The sequence below is a fragment of the Thunnus maccoyii genome, chromosome 13 (assembly GCF_910596095.1).
Source record: "Thunnus maccoyii chromosome 13, fThuMac1.1, whole genome shotgun sequence".
Classification (NCBI taxonomy): domain Eukaryota; kingdom Metazoa; phylum Chordata; class Actinopteri; order Scombriformes; family Scombridae; genus Thunnus; species Thunnus maccoyii.
In genome coordinates this window covers 24282841-24295180 of record NC_056545.1, presented here as the reverse complement: position 1 = coordinate 24295180, position 12340 = coordinate 24282841, and the positions used below count along the sequence as shown (strand labels likewise).

The window sequence follows — 12340 nt, the reverse complement described above, 5'->3', positions numbered from 1 at the left end:
ATACTGCAAGTTAACCTTATGAACTACAAGACTGAACTTACATCTCTTTTGAAGTCACACGTTATATGCGTAGCTTGTACATAAAGTGTTCAGATGAAAATTTGTCGATTCTATGGCAAAATTATTCACCCTGTTACCCTAGGGTAAATCAGCAGCTGTCAAATAGAAGCTGGAGAACAAGTTCTATCATGTCAGATTTTTTTTGTTTGTTTTGACAGTAAATGTAAAAGACTATATTAAAGGGGCCCTGAGTGAACAAACTCAATCAATCAACAGGAAACATTACTTCCTCTACCTTTACCTGCTGTTCAGTAATTGCAACTAAAAGCCTGTTCATCTGTTTTTGAGAATAGATAAATATTTTTTGCAGTGCTGCTTCTTTAAAGGCCCATTCTGTAACTTTATTCAATTTACTTTTGTGTGTTTCTCAACTGATATGATAATTCAAAAGTACTTACAGTACATTTAGTCATGTTAGCCAGTTGCCACTGTATTAAATCCTCCTGTACAAACCCTGCAATCAGCCTCTATGTTTCACGGCAGAGATGAGGTTTTTGTGGAAAACTGTATTTTTAGATTTAAAGTCTGTGATTGCTCTGTCCAAACAACACTGCTCTAGAAATCTTGAATATAAGACATGTGCTATTTAATCAAGTTGAGACAGACTAGCGATGAGACTGAGAGTGGACTTACACACTCACATGAGCTTTTAGCTTTACTTGTGCCCATATGGGACTCATGCTGCGGAGAAAGCCAATTGAGGTGTCAAGTGGTCCTTGATGTTACTGGATATTTGAGGGACTGGATTTAACTTGAATAGGAATTCCTCCAGTGTGAATTACCAACACAGCAGTATACACTTCCATAACACAACCATAACAAATATACAATAAAGTATCTCCCCTAATATCAGCATGATTATAATGCAACATTGTTACGAGGCATGTATTTGTGCATTCAAAAATCTGTTTTAACAGTAGAGACTTTTATGAAAATCTACATCAACATGACCTTCAAGACCATAATCCAGTCAGGAATCTGTATATATTAATATGTATACTCATTTATTCCCATTACAGACATGTTGATTCAGCTTTTTCACATGAAATGGGCAAAAAATAAAACCTACTGGCTTAAAAACATTATCATCTTTTACTAACATCTTTCTGACAATTTCTCTGTAGATTAAGAAGAACAAAAGATTCAAGACTACTTTCAAGAGGGACTCTTAGTGGTAAAATGGAAATTTCCATTAATTCACACTAAGACATTGAGAAATAAACATTAACAATAGTATGTATTTCCTTATTGTCTTAAACTGCTGTTTTACAGAGGAGGCTAAAAAGATGTTATAGGCTGGCCTGGCCAACTCACCCAAAGACTAGACTCTTATCTCATGATGTCCAGTTCTGGATGGATAAACCGTTACCATAATAAATATAAGTGAGAATGAATAATCTAAGTTAAATGAATATTTTTATCCATCCTCTTAATGACTCCTAATGTTAAGTAGTTTTTGTTTCAAGTTTTAAGCTTTAAGCTTAGGAAACACTAGAACTCTCCTCAAGGAGTAAGAGGGACCCCAAGGGCATCAAGGGCCAAGCTAGTGCCTTGAAAGACCCATCCTTACATAATCATGACAGACTTATACAATTTACATACCAAACATAATGTAATGCAAATTCACGCCAGCTTAAAAAACAAATAAAATCTAATTCTTCAAACAGAAGGTTGGTGAATTGGTGGGTTTCCTCTCCACTATATCCCTGACTATATTTACTATGAATGATAACCAGGCACCCACTGCGAAGCTCGCCACACCCCCTTTCAAGGAACGCCATTTTGTTGACATACAGACTTGCAATCAAAATAAGCTCCTTAACAGGAGCTTTAAAGCCAAGCATGACCATGACATGTAATGCCTATAAATGAAACATGCGTAACATCACAATAACAGCATCTACAGAAAAAAACATCGTTGTCTTGAGCCATAAATCGGTTTTTTTGAAGTCTCCGGCCACCCATTTCAACATGAAACTCGCCTCGATTGACGTCACCGAGCCATCTTTGTCCACCTAATCCAAGCGGCCGTTTATTACACCTTCATTACTGCACGGACTCTGACAGCGCCAGGCTCTAGTTATAGCCTGTAGGTGCCGCATCGCCGTAGAAATAGGAAGAGGGGGGAAAAAAGGTTTTGTAGCGAGGGGACACACATCTCAGTGGCAGATACAAGACAGTGCTCCTCCTAGGCTATATAGGCAGGGAAACGCCACAATAACCATCCAAAGGGTGCCAGAGGGTAGAGAGGAGCGCAGAAGGCAATCCACATCCATCTGCCAGCTACTTAGTGCGCGCTAACATTTCCAGTCCGGATTTCAGCACAGCTGTCTAGCCAACACAACCAGGGAAAATGTAAGTACAGCGTCGTTTTAAAGCTGCTTCTTATAAATCCTGATTTATTAATGAATACCAATTTTGTCCTCACGACTTATGTTGGCAGGTTTTTTTTTAGGGGGGGGGGGGGGGGGGGATTTATGGTGTCTGAATGGTCTCTTGTGTTTCTTCGCTATCTTATTCTGAAATAATTGCACTGGTTAGTCAGTATATCATTTATGTAGTACATAGCTGGTGAATGTAATTTCACAGCTTCATTTCTCTGATAATGTGACCCAACTGTAGAGGCTAACGCGTCGGCCTAACCTTGGAGCAGACGGAAGCATCGGATTTATCTGCTATTAAACTCATTATTAGCCTCATTTTCAGGCGTTTACACGTTCAACAAGCTCCGTCCTCATCGCCTGTCTCTTTCATTTTGTCGTCTGGTACTGTTTCACTGGAGCCAGCACGCACGCATTTTTTTTTTCCAGTTTGGACTGGTTTGATTTGAAAAGGACACCGTCTGTGCGATTACCCACAGGCTAATTAAAACCACATTAGGAAAACATACAATAAAGCCCTTTTGTCCCTATTGAACATTTCCGGGGCTTATTTCTTTTTTGTGTGTGTCGCTTGAACCGCAGGTGACGATTAGGCTAATTGTAGAAACAGCAAGGACATAATGTTGAACAAGCTGTTTGAGAAGCGACAGGCGGTGTTTAGATAGCCTGTTGAACATGTAAAGCTTCGACATTATTCGACGAATACTTCACAGACCTTCTTACAGACGATGATATTATTAGCTCTGAATTAGGCTTAGGCCTAGTTTACGTGATATTTGCAACCTACAGCGGGGGGTGGGGATAGCCTAGCCTCCTACTGTATGTCGTCGATTGTCGTGCGAGGGCGGACAGCTATATATCTCACCATATTTCAGGGTGTTTGCGTCTTCGGGGGCGAATTAAACCTGTAAAATGTCTCTCCTCCAGACCTTTTGTGTGTCCCTCTTTGTTTTCGACCGCCCATAATAACGAATATATAAAGGGTAGGCTAAGGAAAGATAGCCGTGATAACCTCGCCTGTCAGTTTTTGCATAGCAGGCAACACGTAAAACACACATGTCATTGAGCTGTAGCATTAGCGTTCCCTCTGTGGCTTATAGGCTAAATCTGTTATTATTTTTAGTCGTAATAGTTCACCCAAATGCTTAAAAATCTATCTCACATAAGGAACCTCCCCACCGTCGATGTGGTAGGCTGTCACTGTATTTACAGGCCCGTCGTGCTCGTCGTGAAACGTGATGTTTTACAGGACATTCATGTAGGACCTAGTGTGTGTGTGTGTGTGTATGTGTGTGTGTGTGTTTGTGTGTGTGTGTGTGTGAGTGTACGGACAGAAATGAAAGGATGAGTGCTCGGGGTAAAGGTTCCAGTTCAGTAACATCAAACAGAATGGGATAGTGAGGCTGGGACCAGACAGTTTCTGGTGTGGGCTGCTGTGGCGCTGTCCAGTGCTGAAATGTCGCTCTCCAGTGCTGAAAGTCAGACAGCGTGCTTTTCCATGACAGTGACCACCCAAACAGAAATCCATTAGACCAGGGACCTTTAAACAATTTAAATCAAATATAAATGATATTATGCCATCTATCTATCTATCTATCTATCTATCTATCTATCTATCTATCTATCTATCTATCTATCTGTCTGTCTTTCTGTCTGTCTGTCTGTCTGTCTGTTCAAAGGAGACTTACTGGCATAGGAGACATACGTTTACATTGACAAAGCAAGTGTGAAATAAAAAAAACGAGTACATACTATAATTAAGAACATATACAACAATATATAAGAATAGGTCAAATTAACTTAAGGTTATAAATAGAAGCATTGTTATATATATATATATATATATATATATATATATATATATATATATATATATATATATATATATATACACACACATATATACGTATGAGAGAAATATAAAGATATCTGTTCTGTATCTCTCTATCTATCTATCAATCTATCTATCTATCTATCTATCTATCTATCTATCTATCTATCTAACTAACTACTTTTAGGCTACATCATGTATAAAAGATGTGTTTTAACTAGTCCTCATTTCATTGGGGACCCTTGTAAACCTTGCACAGACCCCCTTAATGTCGCAGGAGCACTCTGTGGAAACCACAGGTCTAGACTATTTTTAAAGTCTTGAAAGAGGGTTGAATATATTTAGCTTTCATAGAAAATCTGACATTATCAGTCGACTGGAGAGAGAGGAATGTGACACCTTACCAACCCAGCATGTCAGATTAGCTGTCTTCATCAGATCAGAATTCTTCTTTCACTTTTGATTTCTCTTGTTTTATGTGATTATGGCCCTGCTATAGGGTGAGGTTGCAACATCTCTCTTGGCATCCAGTTACCTCCACACACAAATTCATTGGCAGGTAGCGACAGTTTTTTACCAAAAAGCTGAGAAGACCAGTGAAATAGGTTACATTTACGAGGTTTCATTCACCATCAATATCTATTGACTGAATCAGTCAAATCAAGAAATGTATCAATAAACATGATGTGATGTTGCTATCACACTACAATGATACTATGTGTCCATTATATTGGGAGCATACAATCAATTCTATGTATCACCTTCAATGAAAAGTGAAGATTACACACCAAAATGGTACGGTTTCCAGTTTGACGCTCCATGGAACGCAGTGGGCGGTATTCACGGGATGTGGAAGCTGGTGAGAAATCTTGTCGATGCACTAGCAACTCTTCCTGGTTGGTCGGGATGCCAGTTCAGAGGTGACGATAGCACAAACCTCTGCAAACATGACACCTTTGTGGTGATACTCCTTGCATGGATGTCATATAGTTTAATATTAAGCAGTAAATATCGTCAGTTCTTTTTAAATGTTCATACTGATGCTGAATGTAACCCTGATATGTAACAATTATTGAATGATAATCACTCTATTCCCAAGAAATAAAATGATATATATTTTCTAGATACATATCTTTGCTTAGGACGCATAATAATAATATACCATGACAGATATTACAGGTAGCCTCAAGTGTTTTACAGTATATTGCCAGTTTCTGTTAGGGCTGGCTGGCAGCTGATACGGACCACCAGCACCACCAGGCCAACTATTCAGAAGGATTTGTTGTTGTTAGAGGATTAGTCATGTCTGTGCGTGTAAAGGTGACCTTTATACACAGTTTTGTCTCGCACTAATAAGCTGTGTCATACTACATGCAAAATTTAAGCATTTTTATTTGCTATTTTATGTATCCGTAACTACATGGAGTTACTGTGCAGAATGTTTAAGATTTAATGTTAAGACATCTAAATAGATCCTTCAAGATAAGGATGCCACTGTATTTTTGTTGTTATGGGCACATATTGTTATTGAAGGATTGAGATAAATGTATTTGACACTAGCTTGTTGTTCATTTAATTTTTTTATGGTCAATCAGTATTACCTTTTTGTGTATTTCAGCTATGTAGTGTTACATTTCCACTTCAGAGGAAGGGGCATGTACCAATAATGCATGTTTGAATTTGATGAATTTGTTTAGGTAGGTTGTGGAGCAGCTGTTACATGATGTTCTGCTTTATGTTTTTGATGAGTCTCACATCACTAATGATTTGCCTGCATGAGATATACAGTCGGTGTGTAGTTTTCACTCAACACAGGTTTTTCTTTATCTTTCATATAAGATTTGCACAATCAACAACAGGGGGTTGATAAAATGGGATTAGCATTCAACTTGAGAAAAGAAATACAATGAGAAGAATATCAAAAATAAATAAAATGATTCTTCTCTGTTGATCTACAAAAAGTCTATAATTATTAAAGAAATGTTCATACATCACTGTATATATTTTTAATATCTCTGGTGTGTTTGCTTCTCCTGCATCAAAGAGCAGAGGTACTAGTACATGTTAACATGAAGACGAGGCTTTTTCATGGTGCTTTCACTTTTCAGTGGTAAATGACACTCTCACTTAAACTCTCTGTCTCTCACTGAGGTCATTATTGGTGCTTAGCGCATCCAAAAGAACAAATCTATGTAGGCCGCAATACAACGTGACATGACATGACAGAATCAGCTAGACTTTTGCAAAGTCAAGCTGATTCTGCTTGTGATAGAAGGTAATTATCTGGACCCTTCAGCACTAAAATATGGAGCTGTTCATTTTTTGAACTTTTGTAACAATCCTACAAATTAGATTTGATTCTGATTTTAATCACAATACCAAAATGTGACTATTTTTTTCCATCCATCCATTCACATTCAAACTACAAAACCATCCATCCAGCTCTGTTCAATTCACAGCAAAACTTCACACTAAATAGAAAATGAGAAAATAAATTAACTCATTAAAGTGAGTTCAAAATGATGAATAATCCCTGAAATAATACATTTTTATGATTACAGATGTAAAACATCTACGTCATAGAGCAAGACTGAGACAATTACACACACACTATGAATCACCTTAGGGCATGAGTGTATCTGAAATATTTGACACACACACAAAAAAAAAATCTGACATTTGAGCAGTTTAGCACCTTGATATTGAGTATATTATGTTGTCAGTTATGATCTTTTAACAGAGACAGACAGACATAGAAAAATACTTGCACATTTCATCAATTGTAATTTACTTCCCTGTAATCAAATTAGCACACCACACATATGAAATATGCAAAAATATTCAAATCAATTAATTGTAATAGCCAAACATTCTTATTCTATCTCTTCTTACATTATTTGTTTTTAAGCTGTCTTTCCTTTTTCTGAATGAACATTAGTCCCTCTAAAATACAAATCACATGATGCATTTAGTATGTGTACATTATGTAATTTATGTAAAAAGCCTGTGTCCTGACGAATTTTTGTTTTGTTTTGTTTTGTTACTGAAGTGCAGTAATATCAGCATCATGTTATCTCGACTTTCTAAGTTTTTTTTTGGTGGATATACTTAATATAACAATTGAATATTTGTACTTCTTATCATCAGGTCTGCCCCAGCTGGAGCCCCTGCACCAGAGGGAGGGAGTCAGGCCCCTCCCAACCTCACCAGCAACCGTCGTCTGCAGCAGACACAGGCACAGGTGGATGAGGTGAGTACTCGCCTCACTGAAAGAAAGCAAGTCATGTTGCCAGACTGTGATGTAGGTATCTACAGTTTTATCATTGTTCATTGGTTACTGGTAACTCAATCCTTTCTTCTTCATACATGCTATACAAAATTAAAAACAGAAAAACACAAATCTTTTGTTGTTAGAAATATGTTCGACTCTAGTCATTTATATAAAGCTTGAAACTGTGGTCAGACAAGAAACTTAATAAACAACTTTAAATCATAACCCACATCTAAGCTAGCATAAAAAATAAAATAAAACTATTAACAGTCCAGCTCCATCCCTCGTAGAAAGTCATCCTGTGTCGACAGCTGATAACACTACATTGCTCTGCGTGTCTTTCCCCAGGTGGTGGATATCATGCGTGTAAACGTGGATAAGGTTCTGGAGCGTGATCAGAAGCTGTCAGAACTGGACGATAGGGCTGACGCCCTGCAGGCTGGAGCCTCTCAGTTTGAGACCAGCGCTGCAAAACTGAAGAATAAATACTGGTGGAAGAATGCCAAGGTGAGGACATACAGTACAGACGTTATTATGCAAACAGCAAATATATGTGTATAAAGGGAGCCTTAGATTGCACCAGTGTCAAAAAAACAAAAAGGAAAGCCTTCAAGTATGTGTGACAAATCACTTATATCTAACAACAGTTTTCTTGGACATCAATGTCATTGTGTTATTGGTTGTTCTCAGTTAGAAATTCTTCATATTACCATTACACAATGGCATGTCTCTTTGGAATCATTATGCTAGTACTTCATGCTATGCAGCAGTGTTAAACAATGTTAGGGTGCCAGAAGTTGAGCTCATTGAGGTTAATTTAACTGTTGGATTAGATGACGCATTCATATTATGTGAGCATGAATGATAATACAGTACAAGTAGAAAGGGTGACATTACATTATGTTCATATATTCTAAGACTGCCTGTGTTTGATGTATTTTGGTGTTGTTAAAATGTTCTTTTACAACACACTGTAATTGCGATAATATTGAATTGTAGATTTTTTGTTAAAATTACATATTTGATTAAAAAACTTTTGAAAAAAGGGCAAAATGTACTGCTTTTCTAATGACTTTTTCTGAAAATCCTACAGATGATGATTATCCTGGGTGTGATATGCGTGATTGTCCTCATCGTCATTATTGGTAAGAGTCCTTTTCACTTTTTTGAGTACATAGATTATCTCATTCTGATCTCTCCATAGTACAAAGTAATGATGGAATTAATCAATTGTACAACTGTTAAAAAACAACACTAAAATAGTCTTTTGCATGTTATACACAGACATATATATAATATACTGTATGTCCCTGAAATAAAAAAACAATTTACAATTTCCTCTCTTCTTTCTGTCTACAGTGTACTTCAGCACCTAAGAAGAGTTGCTCCTACCCCAGTCTGATCCCAACTTCCTTGCTACAGAAAAAAACCCTCAAATTGATGACAAAATTAATCACAGATAATTAATTTATTATATATTTCCCCCGATTAGCCTCGATATAACACCCCTAAACCCTTCAGGGCCCCATGGCTCCCCCACCTCCACCACCTCGCCTCTGGACCCCTGTCAATATTTGTCCTGTGAGTGTGTGGCCCTGTCTCCTTTCTGGGTACTCTTGGCTTTTCTAACCTGCCATACCGAGAACCAAACACTTGTGACGATGCAACAACAGAAAAGGAAACAACGATTGGCGATAATTGTTACATAACTGATATATATAGTTCTTTGTAGAGTTTTATTCTGATATATACTGTTTTGTAGGTGTGTGTGCGTGCGTGTGTGCATTTTGTATTTTTTAATTTTTGTATTAATTTTACGTATGCTTCAGCGTTAACTACTGCCTATTAATCAAAGTGTGTATAATGCATGTTATCATCATCTGTCCGTCCACCTGCTTACTCTCTCATTCTGGTGTTTTTGCACAGCAGAGTTAGTCTCCATTCAGCTACGGAAATACCAACTGATTTGCGAGTTCATCTGTGTTACTCGTGTCCAAAATAAGCCAGAGAACTAAAACTTGTACTAAAAAAAATATCATCAAGTTACAAAAATTGGAGCTATTCCATAGACAAAACTGCCCTTAAAAATTCACCAGGTTACTCCATCAGTCACATTCTCCTGATTTCTATAACTTGATGCCAGAAATTCAAGTCTTAGCTTCTTTGCTGGTTTTCTGAGAGAGTTCACGCTCACTGATATTGATCAACCATACAAATAATGCATGAATTGTTAAACCCTTCCCTAGCAATCATTCATCTCCAGTCCAATCCATCATAACCCACCCATTATCTGAGTGTCATTTTTCTCTTTAATAACTGTCGTGTCTTCAACGCCCCAGCCCTCTTCTGTCTCGCAGCATGCTTGAACACCTCAATTTCTTATAATAATTTCAATACTGCCATAGTACAGTTGGACCAATGTCTGTAGATGTTTCTTTTTTATTTAAATATTACGTAGTGTCTTATTTCGAAAACATTCCTTCATTGCAGTTTAGTGCAAATGCTCTTACTGTAGCACATGTAAGTGTAAGTATCTTTAAAAAAAAAGAAAAAAACATGCGATGAAACCTGTGTCGAAAACGTCGGTCATACAAACCATAGGAGAAAATAGTTATAGTTAATAGCTGTAAGGGTACGTTTTGGATAGACAGGATTAGAATTTCAATCTGTCCAAATGATTTTCTTTTGTAATATTGGTGATGTTATCTTAACATTACACTTACAGTATACTGTGGAGATGTCATTAATGTCAAACTGTGGATATGGGCTTGAAAAACAATTCTAATGCCAGGGGATAAAAATGGTACCGTTGATGATTCATTAATTTCCATAAAGCAAAGGTTAATTCTCACTGGCCCGTTACATACGTGGACACTGGAAAGCCTTAGTCTCCAGTCACTTCTGTTAGTTACTGTAGGTTATTTCCAGTCAAACACACCCTCACACTTGTAATCTGTGTCGGGGGAGTGGCTGACTGCCGGAAAAGGAATCTGTTTAAAATGCACAAACAACCTTGTTTTTGATGGCGCTGTCTGGCTGGTCAATAGCCTGGCCAAAGGAGATCCTCATGCAGCAAAACCTCTCCACATGAAGAGCACATAAAGAGACAATTCAGCCTTATTTGCAAACCCAGGAACAGGGACAGAGGCTAATGAGGATAATGTTAAAATTCACAGCTGAGTTTTAGTTCAGCAGGCCGCTAACTTTGTAGTGGGTACAGTCAAAAGTTAGTGACATGAGAAGCAACTGTTCAAAAAAAAAGAGTAGCATTCCTAAAAAGAGTGTTTTGCTAGCGCAGTGGTTCTGTCTCAGTGTTTCTCCCTATAGTTAAGGCCTTTTTTCTTTTTTAAATATAATAGATTCTATTTTTTATTATAGTATATTTTTGTGTGAAACAGACAGGTAAAGAGGAAGTGTGCAATCAGTACCATTTGCTGCTAACAGCAGTAAGCTCCTCTTTACCTCTGTCTGCTGTGTTTTTTGTAATTCAGCTCCGTGCGTTATACACTGCCAAGCAACAAGGGAGAAGCTTCTATTGTTATAGCAGTTATTTCTTTCATTGGTGCCCTCACTGGTTTGGTCTTAAACAATTCTTTTATTTTTTTGGCATCTACTCCTGTGTATTTTTCCCTTTTTGGCTATCTTATGAGCAGGAGAGCAGGGCAATATGATGCACTTGGTTTTTGAATTTTCAAATGCTCTGTCAAACTAAGGCCTTGTATACATGAACCTAAAATTCCTTCAAACTGCAGAAGGTATTTTTGGGCATTTGAAACCATTTTTATTTTATTTACAGGGGTTTACTTTCATGTGGTTGTGGTAAATCTAAGCTCTGAAGCCAGTTATTCAATCAAATTGCTGTTTCATGAAACGGAAGATTTTTAAACGCTTAACAGGAAGCAACTCAGTTCATGCTTTGCTGCTGCTAAAGACATTGTTAGTAATTCAACAATGTATAAATGTAGATCTTAGGCTACAGTCACTGGAAAGCTTTAGAAACCACAACACCACCTACAATATTTCAAAACTAGTGTGTGTTCAGCCTTAGTAGACTTCTCTCTTTTCAACATGACTTTTTATCTCACCCAGCAGCTGACTAGACCAACCTGCTCCCCTTTTGCTCAACTCACTGATTCAGAATCCTATAGTGTATGTGTGTGTACGCGTGTGTGTGTGTGTGTGTGTGTGTGTGTCTGTGTGTGTGCAGGTGCATCAGTGTGTGTGTGTGTGTTAGAATAGCTCTGTCTTGGGAATATCCCCAGTTTATCCTGACAGATTAGGCCGCTTAAACCTCAGAGTGAGGGCACGTTGTTTCCTTGACCACTGAAGTACACAAGCAGAGAGGTTACAGATCTGCCAGCCAGTTCTATTAGCAAGGACCCCAACTTTTACAAAGCCACTCCTCCCCACCTCTCCTACGTTTTCCTCCGAACAAAAACAAAAGTAAACTGCAGAAGATTACCAAAGACCAGATTTCCATGCTTACGCTGCCAATGGCCATCAAAAACAAGCGGAGAGAAACAGGTTATCCAAACTATCCTAGTCTGTTTTAAATAGCTTATACCCTTACCCTATCTACCCACGATTACAGGACCTTTTAACTATTACACACTGTTTATACGGTGTGGCAGTTTGGCTTGTGAGTGTGCCATTCTAACATATGCAAGTTAAACCAAAACATAAGGACCGCATGCTTCAAATCTCGAATACAGTCTCCCCCTACCATGTGTATCCAGATCTGAAGAGAGCTTCTTTAATCTGTAACAAGTTTTTAGACACATGATCCTATAACTAATA

General features: G+C 37.8%; 1 protein-coding gene across 1 annotated transcript; it reads left to right on the top strand.

The window, feature by feature from the left end:
- Positions 1-1851: 1851 nt before the first annotated feature.
- On the top strand, positions 1852-9310 carry vamp2 (vesicle-associated membrane protein 2). Its single transcript, XM_042430210.1, has 5 exons — positions 1852-2415; positions 7420-7522; positions 7892-8050; positions 8637-8688; positions 8903-9310. Coding segments are annotated over exons 1-5 (333 nt in total). The 5' UTR covers positions 1852-2413; the 3' UTR covers positions 8920-9310.
- Positions 9311-12340: the final 3030 nt, after the last annotated feature.